Source organism: Cydia splendana, chromosome 6, assembly GCF_910591565.1.
Source record: "Cydia splendana chromosome 6, ilCydSple1.2, whole genome shotgun sequence".
Taxonomy (NCBI): domain Eukaryota; kingdom Metazoa; phylum Arthropoda; class Insecta; order Lepidoptera; family Tortricidae; genus Cydia; species Cydia splendana.
In genome coordinates, this window is record NC_085965.1 from 3,089,991 (window position 1) to 3,114,208 (window position 24,218).

A 24,218-nucleotide genomic window follows, 5' to 3' on the forward strand; every position below is an offset into this window, starting at 1 on the left:
AGTTGCGAATTACCTATTCACACGTGTATCGTACAACGTTTTACAGTACATATGGCCCTTTATACTTTTGACATACGCACGAAAAGTGCTATTATACGCGCGGGAAAATAGGACCATATGTACTGTAAAATAAATTCTTATATTGTACGAAATAAAAAGTGTCAAGTACTTACGCGGCAAGTTACGTTACGTTAAGATACCTACTAAATAATTATGACGTGTACTCTTCGTTTCTTTTGGTGCCGACTGTACTCCTTTTGTTTGTAGCTGGTAAAGACCATTACCATTTCCAGAAAGGCGACGAGATTTGGCGACAAAAGGACGATCGACAGTAACTGCCCTGGACTCGTTGATTCTGTATAACCATTCATTTTATTTTCACAGAGAGGCCTGTTCGTAGTTTTCTGACGGTACAACACAACTTCGGATAAGCAATTTACAGTTACCTAGGTACCACGAATATCAAAGGTAATAAGTAGAATATATAATATACAGGACGAAATTTTAACCGCCGTTCGTACCTGCTCTACCTACGTGAATTAATAGGTCATACTGAACAACTTTTTATTATGGGACCAATGCCGAAATGACGAAATTTTATTTAGCTGTTTTATATTCATAGGTACATTCCGGCTGATGTGATAACGCTGATTTCTTAAGGACGGTCAAAAATTTCGCGATTTTGGCATTGGTACCATAATAAAAGTATGTATGACCTTTATAGTTATTGTTATGCAGAGTATGAACGGTGGTTAAAATTTTACCCTGTGTAATGCTTAGGGAATGCTCCCGGTACCTACTAAGTTTGTATGGTGAGAACCGGGTACCCCCGGTTCCGATACTTGTATTTGTATAGAAAACCAGTACCGGGAACACTCCCTAGTAATGCTGTATTAAAAAATATGAAATAAGTATGCCAACACCAAGCTTTTGAAGACAAAAATAGAACTTGAATATGTTGAAATAAAAACCTACACAAGAAAATAAATCCTCATTTCTATGTTGAAAACATGTGTGCAATTAACAAGTCATAACTCCACAGTTTGCATAAAAACGCAAAGACGGGATGAGAGCCCAGAGCGTTTTCCATTTTAAATATTCTGCATCTAACTTAACTCTTGTTTACAAAGTAAATCCGCCTCCGTAAACACTTTCAGAGAAAAATGTCTTTAGTTAATGGTTAAGTTTACATATATTTTGCATTATACGCATGCCTTCTTACAATAACGCGGGCTGACACTTCTCCCCTTGAGGGTGCTCGAGTAGTTTATTGACATTTACTTTGCGAGGGCAAACACGGGGACAGAGGCTGTCTGTCTTTGCGTTGACTTCGCAAAATGCGTCTGTTTTGCCCACCGTAGCACATAATAGTTTGTATAAAATTCTCATTGTCTTACAAGATCGATGTTTGACAGTGAATCACGTTGCCCCTCCTTTACCCTAGTGTATATTTCATTCGATAACGTGACGTGACGTACAGTCGACGTCAAATATATGTTTACACTTTTCGCCTTATTATAAAGGAGTAAGGTGCAAAAGTGTAAACATATCTTTGACGTCGACTGTACCTAGGCGTTTGCGTTAAGTGTCATTTTTTTTTGTTTCCAAAACGTCCCGCTTCTTGCTAAGTTCAAAGTTTGGAGCTACTTTATGACTCATGATTGGCCAACTATATAATTGTTTTTCGTTGATTGATCGGAAACAGTAGTTTCCGGACCAGTAGGTCATGCAGTTTTTGTTCTATTCCATTCCTGTGCACTCATGCCTGCCTGCTGTCGTTAAGAGATGCGGGTCACAGCACGCCGCCTCTGCCAATCTAAAATTTGGCTTCAGCGGCATCAGTTGGCGCGCACAAGTGGGGCAATAGCCGGATACACATAAAGTTGGGCCGTCAATTTTATTCTACTGACATAATGGTGGAGTGTTATTTTGTTCTAATACTGGCTACATCTGCTTGGATATCATTGCACTACTTGCAAAAACGATAAATCATTGCGAGTAGAGGCAGTTAGTAAAGTATGGTGAGATTGGTCAGCAAATTGTGAGACTTGTGAGTATTCAACTTAAGTACCTTAACCCAGGGTTAACGGGTTATACCTGGAGTTACTATGATTACCAGTACAATTTGACACTGGGTTAACGGTTTAACCGGTTAACCCCAGGTTAGTGGGATGGTGCAAGTGACGCTAACAGTCACGCGAACCTAGTCGCCGCCGCCATTGAACCGAATATAAAACGCTTAATTAATATTTTGACTTGTTTGTGTCTATTTAATTACCGTAAAGCAACCCAACTATAGTTCAGTATAACGACTATGGCCCAAGAGTTCAATACGTAATAAGTTAGGTAGGTATGTGGAGGCGGTAAAGGAAAACATCGTGAGGAAACCGGACTAATCCCAACAAGGAAGGTCTAAAAAACCGGGCAAGTGCGAGTCGGACTCGCGCACGAAGGGTTCCGTACCATAATGCAAAAAAAAAACGAAAAAAAAGCAAAAAAAAAAACGGTCACCCATCCAAGTACTGACCACTCCCGACGTTGCTTAACTTTGGTCAAAAATCACGTTTGTTGTATGGGAGCCCCATTTAAATCTTTATTTTATTCTGTTTTTAGTATTTGTTGTTATAGCGGCAACAGAAATACATCATCTGTGAAAATTTCAACTGTCTAGCTATCACGGTTCCTGAGATACAGCCTGGTGACAGACGGACGGACGGACGGACGGACGGACGGACGGACGGACGGACGGACAGCGAAGTCTTAGTAATAGGGTCCCGTTTTACCCTTTGGGTACGGAACCCTAAAAACTAGTGCCTAAGCCAATTCTCGGGATTATTTGCCAAGCGGACCGCAGGTTCCCATGAGCCAAGAAGCCGGAATAACGCGAGGAAGATAATGATAAATAGAATGTGTTTTTTGGATTTGACTGAAATTTCTTCCAAATTTATCTTGCCATAGAAACAAGACATTTGAATAATAGTCACACCTGAGCGAAGAAATCCGATTCAATTTTGGACCATAGTCGGGAGCTTTTCGAGAATAGTTGGATGGTACTGTAATGTTTTGTAATAAAAACCACTTGCTGCTGACACTGAGTTTTATTAAATTAATTTTATAATATCTTTACAGTCTTCAAACAACATCCATCTATCAGTAAGTCCTGTATGGCTCCCCATAAAGTTACCCAGTTCATTCTCCTTCAACAGCGTCTGTACTAAAACAAATGCCGCTCGCTGTCACTGTTACTTCCATATGCATTGGGTCATTATAAACAGTCTGTAGTTGCGTTTCGTTACAAGCATACATTACTACATCATCCCCCTTTTACAAACAAAAAAAAAACATTTTTTTTTTTATAACTTAAGAAGACTAACAATCTAACAAACTTAAAATAACCTTAAGTTACAACAATAAAAATACAGTGCTCCCGCACTACACATTCTTAAACCATAAAGTAACACCGAATTATTGAGGTCGAACATGAAATGAAGTTCTAGTATATCTACAACCATTACTATCTTCAATATTATAAGACCTAAATTTATTATTGCTAACAATCTTACCCAACAACCATTTCTTAGAACTTGGGTCTATTTTAAACCATACATTTTGGCCTACTTGAAAATGAGGCTTCTCTTTAGTATTTTCATTATAATTATTTATGTTTCTATTCCTAACCTTATCAAATTCCATATTAGTATTATGATTCAACTTAGGTTTCAAATATTTATAAGTGCAAGGTAGTTTTGTTTTTAAATTCCTATTCATCATTAATTGAGAAGGTGTAAAATGTGTGCCAGATACAGGAGATGACCTATATTTTAACAAAGCAATTCTATAATCTGTTTTATCATCATTACATTTTGTTAACATTTTTTTAGCAATTTGCACACCACGTTCTGCCATACCGTTGGACTGTGGATATCTTGGGCTTGAGTAAATGAATTTAAAACCCCATTCACTTGCAAACTGTTTGCATTGAAATGAATCAAATGGAACATGATCTGCTACTACTTCCAATGGTATGCCAAAACAACTAAACACATCTGTTAAAACATTAATTATACACTGAGAGGACTTATTCGAAATGGGTTTAATATCTAACCATTTTGACATATAATCATAAATAACTAAGTAACTTTTCCTCTTAAAATCCATTATATCAATTCCAATTTTTACAAATGGTAAAGAAGGTACATCATGACATAATAATGGCTCTTTTATATTATTATTTTGATACGTTTGACAGATGAAACATTGTTTAACAAATGATTCAATATGAGCATCCATTTGTGGCCAATAATATAAACCCCTAACAGTTTGTTTCATCTTTGTTATTCCTAAATGTCCTTCATGTAATTTTTTTTAAATTGTTAATCTTAATGACTTTGGAACAATCAATCTATCATTCATAAAAAGCAATTTCTGATCTATAGTAACTTCATGTCTCAATTTAAAAAAATGTTTAACATTATCCGGTATTATATTAATAGTCTCTGGCCAACCTTCCTGTGTATACAATAACAATGTTGATAAAGTCTCATCTTTTGAAGTTTCTTCAATTAATTCTCGTTTCTGTTCATCTGTACATTGTAAATAATTCCCTAATCCAATACAATGTATAACTTCAAACATATATGACTGATCTTCATCTACTTCATTTAAATAACTACGTGACAACAAATCTGCAATATGCATCAAGCGGCCTTTTAAATATTTAAAATCGATATCATATTTTAATAACTTCAATTTAAGTCTTTGTAATCTAGCAGAGGGGATTTCATGGATACCTTTCTTTAATAGAGTTTCCAACGGTTTATGATCATTAAGTACAGTACATTTTTTTCCATAGATGTAATAATGAAACTTTTTAGTGGCCCAAACTACACTCAACAATTCTTTTTCAATCTGTGAAAAATTTTTTTCTGCACTGGTAAGACTTCTTGATGCATAACAAACCGGCTTGCCCTGCTGCATCAAGCAGCAACCCAAACCGTCCTTACTAGCGTCACATTGTATTGTCACAGGTAAAGACACATTAAAATTTCTTAATACAGGTGTTGCACTTATGCATTTTTTTATATTACAAAAGGCATTTTCATGTATTTCTGTTATTAAAATTAAAAGTGTTGATGAGTTCATTTTGCTTGGGTTTGAAATATTCATCGAACAATTTGAGCAAATCATCAAATTTTGTGGTGTCTTCCGAGCCCTTTATTAAGTTATAATACAGTTCCAGTCCTTCTTGTCCGATACAATTCAATAAAATTGCCGACTTTCTAGCCTCACTCACATTTGTTAATCCAGCGGCCGTAATAAAAATCTGAAGCTGTTGCTTGAAATTCGTCCACTTTAATAACATATCACCAACTGAATCTAATTGCAGCGGTGCAGGCATTTTAAATTCTATACCCGACATTATTGCTTCTAAGGCCTTTCTTGTCCTCCGTATTTTATTATTCAGAATAAATCTTCGTATGTTCGATTGACGACTGCGCCATGTAATGTTTTGTAATAAAAACCACTTGCTGCTGACACTGAGTTTTATTAAATTAATTTTATAATATCTTTACAGTCTTCAAACAACATCCATCTATCAGTAAGTCCTGTATGGCTCCCCATAAAGTTACCCAGTTCATTCTCCTTCAACAGCGTCTGTACTAAAACAAATGCCGCTCGCTGTCACTGTTACTTCCATATGCATTGGGTCATTATAAACAGTCTGTAGTTGCGTTTCGTTACAAGCATACATTACTACAGGTACTACGGTCTACGGTACTCGTATTGTCAAATATTATCCATTGAGATAGTACTTACCAAACAATGAAATTGTCGCAATCGCAACCTATACATACAATATACAACCTATACCACGCGAAAAAAACTTCGTTAAGCGCCGTGAAATTCATGGCGCTTTTGCGTTTAGTTCGCGAGACTCGCTACGCTTCTATGGTTTGTTGTCAAAACAAAATCAACTCATGGCGCAAAATACTGCTTCAGTAGGCCAGGCCTAGCACATGATTGGCGCGACAGTATGTCGCCGCGAGATAGACAACCCGTCTTTGTCTAACTATATTAATTAAAGAGGGACGGGTAGTCTATCTCACGGCAACATAAAACTGTCGCGCCAATCATGTTCTAAGGCTGTGTGCCGGTTCTATACGTTAGCACAGAGAATCGATATAATAGTATAGAGGGGTCCTGTCATAGTAAATTTTGTAGTCACAGTAAATTTACTGCCATCTATCGACACACGACTAAAACTCAAAATGAAAACGTATAAAGCTATCGAAAAAAAATATATATATCGACGGTGGAAAGGAGAAACCCCTTAAGCGACATTTTGAATGTAATTGAGTTATATATACCGTTGGAATCAGCTTTTTTTCTGCGTCTTTTAAGCCGGGTTACGTAGCGATCTGATGACTTTGATGTCGGTTAAGTTAGGTTATTAATAGTGGACACATTTAAAAACCCTCCCTTCATGCGACACATAATTTGATTTAAATTTGAACTACGTCACTTAAACTACACACAAATTTTTACTTGATCGCTTAAAGTGATTTTAAATATTGCTTTAATTTGTAGTGATGGCGTTAAAGTGTTTATTACAAATACTGAATATACAAGGTTAGGCGCTTAATCGTGTCTTTTGGTATTATGAACAACAAATGCTGTCGGTTAATTGGTTGTCACAAAATTTATGACAGAATTTGCTCCTTTAAGCGACACGTTGAATTTTAGCATTTATGTCGCTTAATGTATTTGTTAATACTTGCTTTAGTCGTTTAAGTGAAAGATCTAAAAGGTATCCTGGGGCTTAAATTATCGGTTTTACCTGTCAATCGTCGCATCAGTGTACCAATTTTAGTGTAATATACCTGTAAATGGCGGTTTTATGAACACGAAGTAACCAGTCGGTCGCTTCAGTCGGCAGCGAACATCGCGGGGAGGCGGTTGTCTCGCTGTTTGCCGTCACAGACAGCTAGGTATGTACGATATTTTGTGAGTTTGTTGTTAATTTATAAGTGTTTATTTATTATAATTAATATTATGTATTTAAGAAGTAACATACCCATTTGTGTAGGTAGTAGGTATTCATTAAGATGTGTAATAATCACACATTACAATTACACATTATCGTTTTTTTTTGTTTTATTTACTTATTCATGTTTACCCCGTACATTCCTGTTTTATCCGGTTTTAGGTTACAAGGTACCCGTTTAAGATGACATAATTATCAATAATTGTGTTTATATTGGATTTAAAATATACATAATAATTAATTATATTAGTTGCATAGGTAACACAATTCTGGACCACAAAATCTCTTTAATAATAATGAGAAAACGTTGTCCTCACTATAGTTGCTTAAAGTAATATTCCAGTAATACGTATGATATAATAGGTCATTTCATTGTTTTTTTCTAGTATCTGCCTAAAAATTGTAATGTCGCTTAAAGGGTTTCTCTGGTTTTATCTTAAGTTCACTTTAAATTAAACGACATTTATATCAGAAGATTCTATGATTTTTTCAGTAACGTTACTACTAATGATTAGGTATTACAATTTAATAAAATACGTTCATAGAACTGAAGTCTTTAAAACAACTAGAAAATAAGTTACGATTTTTTTTGAAAATGTATACTTTAAAACGCTCTCCTGTAAAGTTAGCAAAATGTCGCTTAAGGGGTTTCTCCTTTCCATCGTCGATATGGATAAATTATTATTATTATTATTATTCAGAGCCCACTGTGTCCCACTGCTGGGCAAAGGCCTCCCCCCTCTTCCTCCACTCGTCTCTATTTAGTGCAATATCTGGCCACTATGGGCAATATGGATAAATTAGTTTATTATTTTTATATAATTTTGACCCATGTTCATTCACTGATACCTATGTGTTAAAATTGTTAAATATAAAACGGTGTCGTCAACGCCATCTAGCCGACCATAGGCCAAAGGTGTGTGCGCCATCTATCCGAGAATGACTTTTTCTTGATTTCCGAGGCACGTTTTTTTCTTAGACTTTATTCATCTTATACGGAGTCTTTGACGTTAGTAATAATAGTTGAATGATGTTATCTCAGTTTCCGCGTAAAAATCCCGCCAAACAGCATCGGTTACATTTACATTCCCACTTGCGATCTTTCACAGCCTCGCGCCGCTCCCTGGAGGGCAGTTCATCATTCCTGGATAACACATGTTAATCTAAGCCCGCAACTTGTATGCGATTTAAATATTAAACTAGTTGAAAATGTTTCCCGAAATTTCCGAGGACTTTTCTAACTTTTCTCAACTTACACATGCCCCGTACCCCGTACCGTACCGATTTTTGCTGCTTAATATGTGCGTTTTGTGTCTTTATAAAAAGATTTACATGATACTGTTCTTTTAGTGTTGCGCATTTAAAAACGTTTAATCTCTACCTGCCTGAAATAACTGCAATTAATATTTCATTATATTTAAAGCCTTGTTAAATTGTCAAGCATACAAAATACAGTTTTAAAGCAATAAGCTGTAATATTTAAATCTGATTTTCCCCAATTACAGATTCATTCAAATTGTGGTTAAAACTAGCTATCACCATCAATATCCGCGTACCATTGTCAACATATTTAACAATTCATTCGTGTCCCTTATCACAACGACATAAGGTATAAAAGCAGTCAGTTATATGTTACCTTTCCAAACATAAACGAATGTGTCAATGTCGTTGTTTACCGACGGTGACAAATCGCCACGTAACTTATTTCGGTTTGACCTCACGTCATGCGGACTTTTTTCCGTCTCCGGTTTTTTTCTATAGGTATTCGCACAGATTGTCTTATTTATTTTTTTATTGACCAAACAGGACTTTTTTTAATAGCCGGAAATTGTAAGGTAAACGTACTAGTACCCAATGCATGACACCTAATGCCCAATACATGACACCTTGCTGTCACCTCTATTGACAATGACTTAAGTTTCAAGATGTCATGTACTGGGACCGCGTCGAGCACCAGTACGTTTACCTTATATCTAATGGGAAATAGATGGGTAAGTAAGCTTCGTGCGGGGTATTATAAAGAAGGGGTTGATGATGAAATTGATGAAGCAGACTTCAACTGAATATCCCGGCTCGTGGTATTGCTACTGGCTACTATCCAATGGAGGACCTCGGAGTCAAAGATTTGGTTGTTCATCAAATTGGGTAATAATATATTCCGTGGCCAGCTCTCCGTCTTTATGTTGAAATTATAGTTTAAAGTGTAATTATTAATTAAAAAACAAAAAATTGTGTTACTGGTCACAAAACTGGTCCTCTCAACAATTGCTCGGTAACTGAGTGGAACACAGCTCTGCTGGCAACGGGCGGCGATAGAGCGCCGTGCCGGTGCCAAATTGCCCTGTACGCTTATCATCCGGATTACGTCGTCCATATGTTGGCTACATTTTATAATCATTTTGTTTTACATGAAAAAATATCGTGTCAGTCGAAAAACTGCTTATAGAAGGCCTTTCTTAAATTTTACAATAAAGGATGACTCACGTTAGACCGGGCCGTGGCGGGGGCCAGAGCTTCCGGCGCTTCGTTTTCTATGGAAAGCATCACGTGATCGGGTCAAACAGATCACTGTGTTATGTCTTTCCTGTAGACATACACAAGAGTTAAGGGCTATAAAGGTTAATTTTCTTATTTAACCCTTATCCACGTGAAAAGGTCCTCCTTTTATTTAGAGAACTATGATAAAATCATTGCTTACATGCCCACAAGCTGTTAACTATTGCCCACAGAAGAGAAAACTAGTGTGTTATCGCGAACAGCACATTTTTCTCTCCTGTGGGCTATAGTTAACAGCCAGTGGCGGATTTGCCCTAAGGCCAAGTAGGCCCGGGCCTAGGGCGGCAAGATATTAGGGGCGGCGAATTGTGACAAAAAATTCGCTGATGATAACAAGAAATAACTCAAAATGTAGTCAATATGATGGGCGCTGAGAAAGGGGCAGTTACAGGGCCTGGGGCCTAGGGTGGCAAAGACTGCAAATCCGCCACTGTTAACAGCTTGTGGGCGTGTAAGCAATGATTTTATCATAGTTCTCTAAATAAAAGGAGGACCTTTTCATGTGGATAAGGGTTAAATAAGAAAATTAACCTTTATAGCCCTTAACTCTTGTGTATGTCTACAGGAAAGACATAACACAGTGATCTGTTTGACCCGATCACCGATCAGCAGTCGTAAAAAATGTCATGTCGGACGCCCCGGACGGTCTAACGTGAGTCAAGCTTAACATTGTGGAGTGCGACTTGATGGTGTGGAAACATTGATATACTCGCTCGGTTTGCACTGCAAATTGATTTCTTTGTCGACTTTTATGAGGGAAAAGTCTATATAGACGACCTGTTTGGCCTAGTGGGTAGTGACCCTGCCTGTGAAGCCGATAGTCCTGGGTTCGAATCCCGGTAAGGGCATTTATTTGTGTGATGAACACAAATATTTGTTCCTGAGCCATGAGTGTTTTCTATGTACTTAAGTCTGTATTTGTTTTTAGAAATATGACTGTATATCGTCACCTAGCACCAACTAGTATAGCATAGTATAGTAGCTTTGCTTAGTTTGGGGCTAAGTTGATCTGCGTAAGATGTCCCCTAATATTAATTTATATTTATTTATTATGTCGCCTTGAATCCATGCTTTTGGATGTCGGGCCATGTTGTTGGGTATGGTCTGGCGAACAAAAAAAATGTCGGGTGACAGTTTTTCACCACCATACACAGTGTGAAGCGAGCGATGGCAAAACCCGGGACGCTAGAAAGATTAAAAAGACTTTATCGACATTATTTTTCATCATAGATGGTAGGATCCTATAGACGTGCGATACGCGTGCCACCGTGAGGGACAAAACATACGCAATGCGACACTATGATTGGTCGAATTTATTTGTTGCCCACCATAATCCATACTAAATTTACGGCGGGGAATAAAAAAATGTGAGATTGTGACAAGGACAACCAATAATAGCGCTTTCGCTGGTGCTCCCACTGAAAGCTACATAAGACTATCCCGTTTGGTCAATTCCCCCCACCCCTCATGCCTGATCCAGTTATAAACTAGATTCATGTTTTTCATACTTACATAAGGATACTTATATACAAACCTCGCCGACAAGGCTCTTCAGAATATAGCAGGAATGCGCTTTGACTCCGTGAACTCCGCACGTTGCTCTTCCTGCGCCAAGTCGCACATAATCGTGCCTTCATACCGCACTTGCTTTACAAATAAAATGCTGAGCACCCTTTGCTAGTGACGTAAAACTAATATTGTGAAGACGAGTCTTTGAAGATTCTTTGAGACTCGAGTTTATTAACTAAAAAGTAACTAGCACAAGTAAAAGTAAAAGTAGTAAGCAGCGGGAATAATGGGGACATTTGAGCCAGGTACGATCCAGGGCGGGTTATTTTAGATTTAATTTTATAATATTGATGGATGAAATTGTATGTAGATTGTATTTTATTGTTTTAGAATTAATTGCTTATTTATTTCTTAGTTTTTAGGCATGTATTTATTATTAATTGTATAATTTTTGACATTGTATTTCTGTATTTTTGACCTGTGTAATTATGAACTAAAAAGTTGAAAGTAACAAATGTTAATGATGAATGAACTATACCAGCCTTACGAGCATTTAGTAACTGGAGACGCCTTATCTGCCATTTTCTGTTCAAAGCAGTCTGCCGATTTTTGCGGGGGAGGGGCACGTCAAATGTAACGTACGAATAGCCATGTCTGATAAACGTCAGTCCATACAAAAGTTTGCACAATGGTGCAAGGTTTTCGGCAGAGGGGTAAGCTCTTAAAGGCGACTTCAGTTATTAAATGCTCTAAGACACCAGCATCGTTGCTGCAGTATTGCAGCGCAGCATTACTGATGGCTGCATTGCTGCCGCAAATGCAAAAACCGGGCAGCAACATCGATTCTGACATTTGAGCGTTTTCTAAAAAAAATGTACATTTCATTCATTTTTTCAAAATATTGACTTCTTGGGCTCATTTTACTCAGAATAATTTGTACATTCACACCTCATGCATGAAAAAATGTGTCCCAAGATTTCCTTTTCAGATCGTCACATTTTTGTATGAAAAGTTTTTTTATTTGTATGAACGTGACGCACTGGAAAATATTTTTTTATACTAAATTTTGGGACACATTTTTTCATTTATGAGGCGTGAATGTACAAATGATTCTGAGTAAAATGAGCCCAAGAAGTCAATATTTTGAATACATGAGTGAAATGTATTTTTTTTTTGGAAAACGCTCATTTACGGTCGCAATGCAGTTGTGAGCATATATGCAGAAAAAGTCAAATAGACATTTTTAATATTCGAATTATAAGTAACTATAAAAAGATTTAGAAAACTTTTAATAAGCGCTGGCAAAATTCATCGATTTTAAACTCATAAGACTCGAATTATCCCATCACTAATATGAACCCTCTTTTGTGTGAAATTCCTTAGAATGTACATGAATGTACGTAGTTTTCCGGAAACATTGGTCGGATTTTCGGCACTTATGCTTCTCATCCGGACTAATTGTTTCTACTTAAAAAGTTTCCACGTTTTGCTGAGGTTGTTGACTTTTACCGATGAGAAATGTTGGTGTTTAAATAGAATCACTTATCTTTTTGCTAAGAGTGGAATCTTGACTGATAAGAATTTCTCATTTGCATTTCATTATAAGACACTTGACTCCGAAGTAGGTACCTACTTTGCAAAGTACCGTATACATAAATAGACTCGTTTATATTCTAATTTTAGTGTATACTCTGAGGTTTATTATAAAAATACTTAAGCCATTTTCTGTTTGGTACACTAAAAGTTTTCGTAAAGTTAGGTGCTTGGCATGACATAGGTACCTACCTACTTAAACGAAAGTAAAGTATTTTATTCATTTTTTGAATAACCTTAAACGAATTTTATTTCATTTATTTTAATTTATTTCAATCAGATCTTAATGTGCAATTTTTTAACCTATTAGCGGTATATAGTACAGTCGAGGTCATAAATACCTTTACAGTTGAGTGTTACAAAAATAGCTTTACATTTAAATACGTTTACACATTGCATGACAAAAACATGCTTACAACTCATATGACACATTCTGCTTTTTAGTTAATGCTCCAAATTTCAGTTTATAATCTGTCTTCCATAAAAACATTTACAAAAATTGTGTCATAACAGATTTACATTGCATGTTACAGAATAAGATTTACTGCCAATGTGCCGTAAATACGTTTACATTTTCAGTGACATTAGAAACTTTACGATCAAGCTTACTTTTCGATTGCATACACCTATTGTTACATAAATATCTTTACAGATTTGATTTTCTTAATTTGAATAATGACAATCACCGAAAACAGTACCATACTGTCAAATAATCTATCTCTTTCATCCGTCGTGTTTGGCCCAGGTTTGGCCTAGTTATTATCCTCTCGATGAGTAGTTGATTATCGTAGTGCAAAAGTACAGTCGGCAATAAAAACTTGTACCAAATAATATTTTTTTCAATTACTTAGAAATTACAACACAATTTACAATTATTAATAAGGATTTATGCGTGTATGGACTATAAAGAAATATGGCGATGTATACAAATGTCCACTTGAATAATTTCATCCCTGTATAATTTTGACAAAGTATAAAAATGTCCACATGTATATTAGACGAAATATAAAGATGTTGCGACAATAGACTAAAAGAAAATATGACGATGTATACAAATGTCCACTTGAATATTTTCGTCTCTGTATATTTTTGACAGAGTATAAAAATGTCCACATGTACGAGTATGTTAGATGGAATATATAAATATCGAAGTAAGTACAAAAATTACTACTCGAATGAAAAGAAATATAGCTGACGACCAGTTACGAGTACAGTACAGTCAGCATCAAATTTTTTTATATTTTCACGGGTTCGGATCGGACGTAGTGCGAAACCGCTGTAATAGTATTTTTTCTGCTTAATTTCCTTTAACATCAATAAATATCACTAATTATTCCGAAAGATATGCAACTTTCTATAGTAGATATAAATGAAGCTTTTAAATTATGACTTTTATATGAAAAACGCATGAGTGCTCAATACTTTTGGCCAAGGCTGTATATTATTATGATCCTGGTAAGTAAAGAAAATAGACATTTTTATACGTTGTCTTTTAAAAATTTAAGTTTTTTTATTGTAGACATTTTTATACTTTGATAATAGTCATTTTTATATTTCGACTTGACAATACTTAAACGTTCTGAAGTATTGGCTTTCTAATACTCAGACAAATGTATGTTGTACAGGTACACATTTTTATACATCGCTATATTTCCTTAGAGTCCATACACGCATAAATCCCTTATTCATGTAGCTGGTGTGAAAAAATTTCAATGAATTAGATCTTTATTGAAGTCGATTGTAAAGCCAAAATTGATATTTATGACGATTTCATGTCATTATTAAAATTAAGAACGGGCTAATCAAATCTGTAAAGATATTTATGTAACAATAGATGTATGTAATCGAAAAGTAAGCTTAATCGTAAAGTTTCTAATGTCACCGAAAATGTAAACGTATTTACGGCACATTGGCAGTAAATCTTATTCTGTAACATGCAATGTAAATCTGTTATGACACAATTTTTGTAAATGTTTTTATGGAAGACAGATTATAAACTGAAATTTGGAGCATTAACTGAAAAGCAGAATCTGTCATGTGAGTTGTAAGCATGTTTTTGTCATATGTGTAAACGTATTTAAATGTAAAGGTATTTTTGTAACACTCAACTGTAAAGGTATTTTTGACCTCGACTGTACCTTCAAAAACAAAGTAATTTTAAGTGGCAAATATAGTAATATTTGCCACTTAAAATTACTTTGTTTTTAGATAGTAATCTATAGAAGCACTTTCTAAGTACTGTAGCAACAGTACAGGTAGGTACTAAGCAAGATGCCTTGGTAAGCGTTGCAGTAGCGTAAGCGTTGAACAAGTATGAAATGCTTCTGGTTTTATAGATAAAGTCCCATTCTCAAAATTACCCTGCTTGAAAGCTTACCCCAATGCACCTTATATATATAAGGTGCATTGGGGTAAGTGCATATTTTCCAACATTATTATGACACCTCCAGAGTTGCAAGCATCCATACGCTACAATTTCCACGGGGCTCCCCGCGGCGCACAAAAGTTATGACCTGCATATCAGTTTTTTGGCCTAAAATGTTTCAACTTTGATGCCACATATCTGGAAGAACTTTGAATAATATATAAATATGGAATACTATATTGCTCAAAGCCAATACTGTTAATATGATATGCTATAAAAAAACATTAGAAAACCAAGGGATTTAGATCGAAAGTTATTGGCGCCAGGGAGCCCCTTAAAAAACCTACAATATATTTCGCCAACACATTCCCCGGACCTGTAATTGACAGCGTCTACCCAAAGGGCATGTAACATATCGCTGCAAATATTTCTCCCGCCGTGTTGTGCGTCACCTCCGGTCCCGTCCCACCGGAACCGGAACCGGCGATAAATCATCGGCCATTGTCGCGTGCCCAATTGACATTGATTTTTTCTGTTTTGTGTGATTGTTATATATTGTATTAGGGTAGAATTTATGGCTTAATCAGGCATATAAATTGGGGATTTGATGCTGTTTGTCAAACTGATGTATGTTTATTATATTGCGTGTTTTTTTCGTAAATATTTATGTATTTTGTCTAGCAGTTTCTGACCATTAAACTATCTTGTTTCTCTTGTTTTGTTTGTTTAAGAAATTAATCACATTATGTGCTTGTGTAGACTTATGTCACTGTCTAATTTCCAGAATTGGTTTTTATTTCACCTTCGATTTCGAAAACCATAATTATACCTATTATAGTTTGTCAAAGGACTGTCTCATTTCAATCATAGACAGAGAGAATCATACTATCTTTGTCTTACACTAGTACTAGCACCCAAAAGAAAAGGATGAGTTGACAAATTGGTTTGACCAACTATATCTGTTAATGTGTGTACTTACACGAAATCTGCTCCACTACTCATAACAACCATAACAGCCATTGGAAAACGATAAGGTAAACGTAGTGGTGCTCGACGCGGTCCCAGTACATGTCATTTTGAAACTTAAGTCATTGTCAATAGAGGTGACAGCAAGGTGTCATCTATTGGGCATTAGCATGCCGAGCACTAACTTAGTACCTACGTTTACCTTACTTAGCTGTTGCCACATTTTCACTAAAAACATTCATATAGGTACAATACTATGAATATTTGGTGGCATCTTTGTCTTTTTGATCGTTGTCGTTTGATGAAACAAGTATTTGTAGGAGAGTGACATATGACACGACAGGCAATCAAATTGCCACCATCATATTCGTACAGGTGTATTTCATATGTCCATTTATTGAATGCTATTTGTTAGGAAAGGTATGTCAAATAAAACAATACTGTTAATTATTGTAAAAATTGTGATATATATATTCTTTGTTAAACTATGAATATTTAACTGTACAAAATACAAGTAGACGTCTAATTTACACTTTCATAATTAACAAAATAATATTTATAAAACACTATTCAATGGCGGGCGAGGACCGATCGTTCGTGAGTGCCTTCCTTAACTTCACGGTCGCAAATTGTTGAGGCCTGCACAAAAAGTTACCTTACTAATTACTCTAAATATATGGTAAAATCTCGTTAACTTGGTTATATAAAACATATATTAATTTATATACTAATATGGCCTTAAGTAATTGTGAGAATATCGATGTTTTATAAGGCGATACACTAAGAATAGAAGGTTACAAACTACAAAATTAAGTCAACATAAATTTTAAGAGCGATAAAAACAAAAACATAACAAAACCTGTAGATCTATTTGTAGACGCTAGTTTCGCGGCCCCACAAGTCATACCACGGGCCGAAAGTATGGCCCTCTTCGGGTAATTCGCTTCCTTCTACGGATCTCTTGAGCAATTTGGTGCGAGGCAGCAACTGTGGTCGTTGTTGCTTTAAAGCCTCGTTGAACTTTTGGTCATCAGACTCGCTGTATGGTCCCTCGGTACGCCTGTCCATTATCCTCCTGGCCTCTAGCCTCGCTTCTTCTTGTCTCATTTTTGTCTTTTCTGCTTTCTTTGAATCTGTCTCATAATCGTATCGTGAGACACGTCTCTCTTGGTCACTAAAGTACGATATGTTTGACTCGTAATATCTGTCTGTGCGTCCGTTGTATTGCAGTGAACTGTCGTCGTAGCTTCTCTGCCCCCTGTTTTTGGTTCTCGGGTCCCGGTTGTCCCTTGGATTTGTAAAGTCCTTTCGTACGGCACGTCTATCTAATGAATAATCAATTCTCGGCTCTCTGCTTTCATATGATCTCATCTCTTTCTTCGTAGTTCTAATTTCAGCTTGTGGGTATTCCTTTTTGTTGTGATGTCCATTATCGAAAGTCTGTGGTTGTCTAATTTTTTCCTCTTTACTGGAACGTTTTTTGTTATATTTAAGTGTTCCTTCGTCACGCCCGTTGTACGCATTTTCATTTCTTATGTCATTATTATTGCGTTCTGTGGGAATGCCATAACGATCAGTAACTGGTTCATTGTCTTTGTACTTCAACGTCTCCGAAGACGCAGAAAATGTCTTAACATCTTTTGAATTGTCTTTGAAAGTTTTAAATTCCATAGTCTTAGGAGGAGAGTGTTCGTGTGATGATCGTTTGGCTTTATCAGAAGACAGCGTTGCACGCACATGTGGTTTTATAGGGGTGACTTCGATTTCTTCAAATTCAGGCATATATGCGTTCTCTTTTCTTTTCTTGATGTCATCTTCCATAGCTTGCGTTTGTCTGCGTTTATCAAGTTCTTGTTGTTTTCTAGACGTCATATGATCATCTACTATGATGCAATCATACGGATCAGTACTGGATGCCACCGAATTAACATCAGAACCGCTGTCATTGTCGTATCTTTGCAGTATTTCACGTCGTTTAACAGTCTTCATTACAAAACCTTCTCCATTTTCATCGTTATAGAAACTGTTCTCGAAATTAGTTTTGATAGTACTGGTGTTTGTTAAATCAGAATGTCGGGACTCATTACGAGGTACTATTTCTTCCGATTTTTCTTCAGCGATTACTTTTTCTGATGACGTCTTTTTAATATTCAAGACTGTATTTTGGTGGTATATTTCGCTCTTTCTGATTCTTTCAACCCGTTCCTCATTTTCTATTGAGCCCAAACTTTTTGCTTGACGAATACCATTGGTAACTTTTACATCTTTTCTATCAATTGTTTCTTTGTTTCGCGACTGTCCATTTTCAATTGGCGGTGTCTTTTCTGGAGTCATTTGGTTCCTTGTCTCTGGAACCTCCGGAGCAGGTCTCAGGTCTTTCTTGATTTTAACAAAAAGTTTTTTCTTGTATTCTGGTACAGTATCAACTATGTCACGATGCTGCCAAAGTGACATGCCCTCCATTATCTCTTCGTTCGTCGTTCGACCAAATTTCCAAAATGACTTGGTCCGTTTTACTTTTTGTGAATCTTTATCCATTTCCAGCATGTTCCGTAGCATTAGTTGCTGGTCATCCGTCAAGTAGCCATTTACATTGTTTGGTTTGGGTCCTCGTTTCAAGCTTTGGGTTTTGAGCAGGTAAGCTTTATGATCGTTTGATTGCTGAGCAGATTTACTACGGGGCAGAAAATGAAAGGAAATGAAATTAAACAAGCGCTAATACTTTAATGAAAAAATTAGCAACGGAATAGGGTAAGCAAAATTCTAAATACTTCAGAGTTATGTTTATTTTACATACCTGATGGGTACACGCAAGCGTTGAGCCTCCTCATCGCTATAATCAACGTCAGGCTGAGGAGGCGGCTCGTTGGAAAATCCGGAATCGTTAGAGCTATGCAGTGAGACGTTGCCCACCGCTCCGACGGCAGACACGGCTGTTTTTGCTGGACCAGCTTTGTTTTGAGACATCTGCGAAATAATATAACATAGAATCAATCAATGCTTTGATTTTGTTTTGACATTGGAAATGTCTTTTCGTTCGCTCCAGTATAGGGTCCGATTTCACGAAAAAGTGCGATCACCTTATATCTCGGAAAGTTGTGAAGATATGATATTAAAAAATAGGCTCAAAAGACGCATTATCATGAGAGCTGTAAGGTGCAAAAATAATTATTCGAGAAAGTCAAAAACGAAAAAAGTTATGGTCGAAATAGTGAAAATAAAATTCAATTCTTTCCGAATTTTTGATTTTGGTGCTCGATAATTTGGAAACGAAGAATGATATCAAAAATTTGAGAAAAATGGCTCTGGACAATTTAGTCAGCTACAATTTGAGCCTAAAACAAAGACGATCGGGTTAAGGGTTTGCCCTGTAGCCTAACCTTAAAATAGTCAAAAAGTCAGAACGCACTATTCGACAATCTATGCATTCTTGTGGTGGTGGAAATAGAGAGAGATAGAGGTAGAGGTAGAGGTAGAGATAGAGGTAGAGGTAGAGGTAGAGGTAGAGGTAGAGGTAGAGGTAGAAATAGAGGTAGAGGTAGAGGTAGAGGTAGAGGTAGAGGTAGAGGTAGAGGTAGAGGTAGAGGTAGAGGTAGAGGTAGAGGTAGAGGTAGAGGTAGAGGTAGAGGTAGAGGTAGAGGTAGAGGTAGAGGTAGAGGTAGAGGTAGAAATAGAGGTAGAGGTAGAGGTAGAGGTAGATGTAGAAATAGAGGTAGAGGTAGAGGTAGAGGTAGAGGTAGAGATAGAGATAGAGATAGAGATAGAGATAGAGATAGAGATAGAGATAGAGATAGAGATAGAGATAGAGATAGAGATAGAGATAGAGATAGAGATAGAGATAGAGATAGAGATAGAGATAGAGATAGAGATAGAGATAGAGATAGAGATAGAGATAGAGATAGAGATAGAGATAGAGATAGAGATAGAGATAGAGATAGAGATAGAGATAGAGATAGAGATAGAGATAGAGATAGAGATAGAGATAGAGATAGAGATAGAGATAGAGATAGAGATAGAGATAGAGATAGAGATAGAGATAGAGATAGAGATAGAGATAGAGATAGAGATAGAGATAGAGATAGAGATAGAGATAGAGATAGAGATAGAGATAGAGATAGAGATAGAGATAGAGATAGAGATAGAGATAGAGATAGAGATAGAGATAGAGATAGAGATAGAGATAGAGATAGAGATAGAGATAGAGATAGAGATAGAGATAGAGATAGAGATAGAGATAGAGATAGAGATAGAGATAGAGATAGAGATAGAGATAGAGATAGAGATAGAGATAGAGATAGAGATAGAGATAGAGATAGAGATAGAGATAGAGATAGAGATAGAGATAGAGATAGAGATAGAGGAAATAATTTTATTCGTGAGCACAAACACAAAATAAAAACTTATACAGAGAAACGTAAAAAAGAAAACGTGCCACGAAATGGTCTCACCTCAGCATGTTGCTGGCGGCTGCTAGCAGATAGCTGATGCTGAACCCTGGCAGTACCTAGTGGAGCTCGGGTTTAATACAACATAACATAAGCATACGCTGTTTTGGTCATCGGACTCGTCTCGATGAGCACTTAGGAGAGTAGTACCCAAAATAGAGCTGATGTAGAACCCTGGCTGTACCTAAAGGAACTCAGGTTTGTTGTAACATAGGCACACGCTGTTTTGGTCATCCGACTCGTCTTGATGAGCACTTAGGAAAGTAGTACCCAAGATAGAGCTGATGCTGAACCCTGGTTGTACCTCGCGGAACTCAGGTTTGGTGCAACATAGGCACGCGCTGTTTTGGACATCAGATTCGTCATGATGATCACATGGTAGAGCATTACCCAAGATAGCTGATGCTGAACCCTGGTAGTACCTATTGGAACTCAGGTTTGGTGCAACATAGACAAACGCTGTTATGGTCATCTCTCGTCGCGTCAAACTGCTGTCAAGAAAATTTCATATCTTGCAGCAAATGGGCCGCTGCCGATCAAGACTCGAGTGACGATAACGGCGATGTGGCTACCACTTCTCGAGTTGACTACGGATTTGCCGTGTAATAATTTTCTTGTACTTTGAACATTAATATATTCTGCTTATTAATCGAAAAATTAAATATGTACCTATACTTATGCGCCACGGCGACAATTATTCAAACTTCGATACGCGTGTGGAAATTTTGCAATTTGTTTGTTCACATGCGTTATGTCCAGGATACTTGTGTTAATCTAAGAATAAAATAATTATCATTCAACGTTGTAGTTTTATTTTATAACTTTTTCCTTATCCAGACTTCCTCGTCGCTCAGCGACAATATTTTTTCGAATTCCGTCGATTCATTTCCAATGTGCTCGATAGTCGTGTGAGGCACGAAATCTGTGAATTTTTTTTTAGAGCGTTGTTAAGCTAGCAGCCGAAGTCGAGTTCTTAATAGCGCCGGTGTCTACAGCGGCGGTCGTGGACGAGTTATTTGTTTCAAATTACCTGAGAACGTAAAGGTAGCGTTTGCGGACCGAAAGTCCTAGTCTCAATGACAGCATGCGTCGTGAAGCTAGCTGCTGATGTCGAGTTCTTGATAGCGCTGGTAGCCACGGCAGCGGGCGTAGACGAGTGGAACGTGGCGCTGGCTGACGAGCTCAGCGCGCTGGGCGATGGAGCCGGTAAGGTGGGCGGAAGGCCAGGAGAACCGTTGCCGAGGCGACCCTATGGAAGCAGAAATATGGGTTGAGTGATAAGGGGATTCACAGAAAGTAACAGACCCGATCTAGCCAACGCGCTGCGAATGCGCTAGCTTAGTTTATCTGTCGCTTCCATTATACAATTCTTATTTCGATAAATATTTCAAGATCATTCACGAGTTCAATAAATATCGCTGAACAATGATTATTGTACCATTGTTTATAATCAGGTGTTTTGACTAATACAGCTTTGATTACCTTTATCAGTGAAATAAAGAATCGTGATTGTCATAACTCATAACGAAGAATATGATTTTTTATTTTTTATTTATTTAAATATGAAACAAACGGTCATACAAAAAATATTGTTACAGTTTCTTTTGTTAACCTAGACCCATAGTTTCCATTTTTATTAAAAATATATTTCTATAGAAGCACGACAAAGTACCTATCTTGGCTTAAGTTCAGCTGATTAGTAAGAGGTTACACTGAGTTTGCGAAATCAGTTATACATAAAACTCAATGAAATACTAAAAAATCTTGTGAGAATGTGAACCGTTAAACCATGCCTTGTCTTCTTAAAATGCATCCATACAGTCACAACCATTGAGTATGTATAAGAAGACAGGAAATTCATTTGATTAATATTAATATTAAGCCTTACAATAATTTCATGCATATATTTTTTCCTGCTTCTAACGCTTACAACTTGTGTGATGTAATAAAGCCTGCTTGCTTTTAAAAGTGGTAAATAGCTTGTAAGCGCATCAGATCCAAAACAAATGTCATAGACGCATTAGAGTTCATACTCAAGCAAAAATGGAGATGGGCCGGCCACATAGCCAGGATGACTGATGGAAGATGGACCAGCAAAATCACTAAGTGGCCAGGACCATATGGGAAAAGAACAGCAGGAAAATCTAAAACGAGATGGTCAAAGGATATTATAGACATAGCCGGTGAAAATTGGGCAATTAAGGCCAAAGACCGAGATAAATGGAAAAACATGTAGGAGGCCTATACCCGACAGGGGTCCTTAATATAAAATATATATTTTATAATATAACTAAATATATTTAAATTAGAGTTTAATACATTTAAGGAAATAAAAAGGCTTTAATAAATAAATAAATAAAGAAATACCTTGTTAACATGATGAGCGGTGACGGTGTCTCCAAACATGCGTGTCGGAGGATGCTGGTGCGTGCTCGGAGTAGTATGCGAGACCGGGGCTGGTGGTGGCGCCTCGTTCGGGGTCTGAGCGCAACCCCAGCGGGCCGGAGAGCTGTTAAAGAAGTCAGCGATACGTTAATAATCTTTCTAGCATTTACAGCGTCACTTAGGAAGCCTGGGGGCCTTATCCTTACGTATTCCGAAAAAATTGGCACTGGTAATCTCGCAAGCTTTCGTAAACACTTTCCAACTCAAAGGGAATCAGTGCAAAATAGTACCCATAATATAATGTTTTGTAAGAATATGACTCACCTAACATCATTATCAGGTATCGGCTCAGTATACGCCAGCGGGAACCAGCCTGCATGATGAGTGCGCATGTTTTCCCCATACTGCCATCCCTTGGTACGCTCGCCCAGCAAGGCCAGCACATCTCCCTGCTGGAAGCTAAGCTGGTTGTCGCCGGCGGCCGCGTAGGCGTATAGAGCTCGCGCTAGCGGTGGTTCCCGGGTTGTACATGGTGGTGGCGCTAATGATGATGGACGCGTTGCTGGACGGGAGTCGACGTCTGTAATAATGATAATGTTTGCACTGGAGTCTTTAAGCCCATTGAGTCCCTCGGAAGCGAGAGTGGGTTAGCAATGGCAATAAAAATGTATTTCTAAATGTAAATTCTCAAGATTCTTTTTTAGGCTGGCAAATCCCTGGGACTTAAGGCACGCAAAATACGGCGTAGTGACCTTTGCAAAGTTTTCCTACACGCCTAAAGGATGAAAAAGTTTTAAAAAGGTCGGGGTTGTAAGGATAGGTACGTCGTCGGGACTTTTGGAGTTGCAAACATTCATAATACACAACGAGTATATGTAGGTACACAGGATGGCTCAAAAATAAGTTAATCTTTTTCGGCATATTGTTGATAATTTTAACAAATGTTTGCGTTTGTGTATCAAAGCTAAAGAGGAATAGTTTGATAATACCTTCTTAAAAATTATTTTTCAACGAATTTTATTTCAAGTATCACTCACCTTGTTCACCAGTGTGTAAGCTCGCTTGCAGATTGAAGTCAGATTTAGCCCTCGACAGACCCTGGGCTGGCGAGCCCAGGTCCCCAATAGACCTCACGTCGAGGCAGGACGCGTCGACGGACCTGGTCTTCCTCAGAGCAGACCCGACGGAAGCCCGGTCATCGTCATCTCCAGCGCGGGGGCTGGCGTATACTTCCTCGTCAGCCCAGAATGAGACTTGCTGTTGAAGGAATAAAGTTAATTTTACAATGGCAAGGAAAGGCTTGTATTCCTCGTGAACTTGGAATGAGACTTGATGACAAAGAAATAAAGTCCAT

At 37.3% G+C, this 24,218-nt stretch overlaps 1 protein-coding gene and 1 long non-coding RNA gene across 3 annotated transcripts in view; both read right to left on the reverse strand.

Moving 5' to 3' along the window:
• Nucleotides 1-10,372: 10,372 nt before the first annotated feature.
• The window catches only part of LOC134791347 (uncharacterized), a 198,494-nt gene continuing 184,648 nt past the window's right edge, over nt 10,373-24,218 (reverse strand). The window contains exon 2 of the long non-coding RNA XR_010144291.1: nt 10,373-10,499. This is a non-coding gene — a long non-coding RNA (uncharacterized LOC134791347). The remainder of the gene's footprint in view (nt 10,500-24,218) is intronic.
• Nucleotides 16,478-24,218, reverse strand: part of LOC134791278 (brain-specific angiogenesis inhibitor 1-associated protein 2) — a 162,346-nt gene continuing 154,605 nt past the window's right edge. The window contains exons 10-16 of one of the 2 annotated variants that reach the window (XM_063762267.1): nt 23,902-24,121; nt 23,189-23,444; nt 22,847-22,988; nt 21,510-21,728; nt 18,832-19,001; nt 16,894-18,708; nt 16,478-16,673 (exon numbers count right to left, since the gene is read on the reverse strand). In XM_063762267.1, coding sequence (XP_063618337.1) covers nt 16,902-18,708; nt 18,832-19,001; nt 21,510-21,728; nt 22,847-22,988; nt 23,189-23,444; nt 23,902-24,121 — 2,814 coding nt within the window. In that variant the 3' untranslated portion in view covers nt 16,478-16,673; nt 16,894-16,901. The remainder of the gene's footprint in view (nt 16,674-16,893; nt 18,709-18,831; nt 19,002-21,509; nt 21,729-22,846; nt 22,989-23,188; nt 23,445-23,901; nt 24,122-24,218) is intronic. The other variant, XM_063762268.1, reaches the window with a different exon arrangement.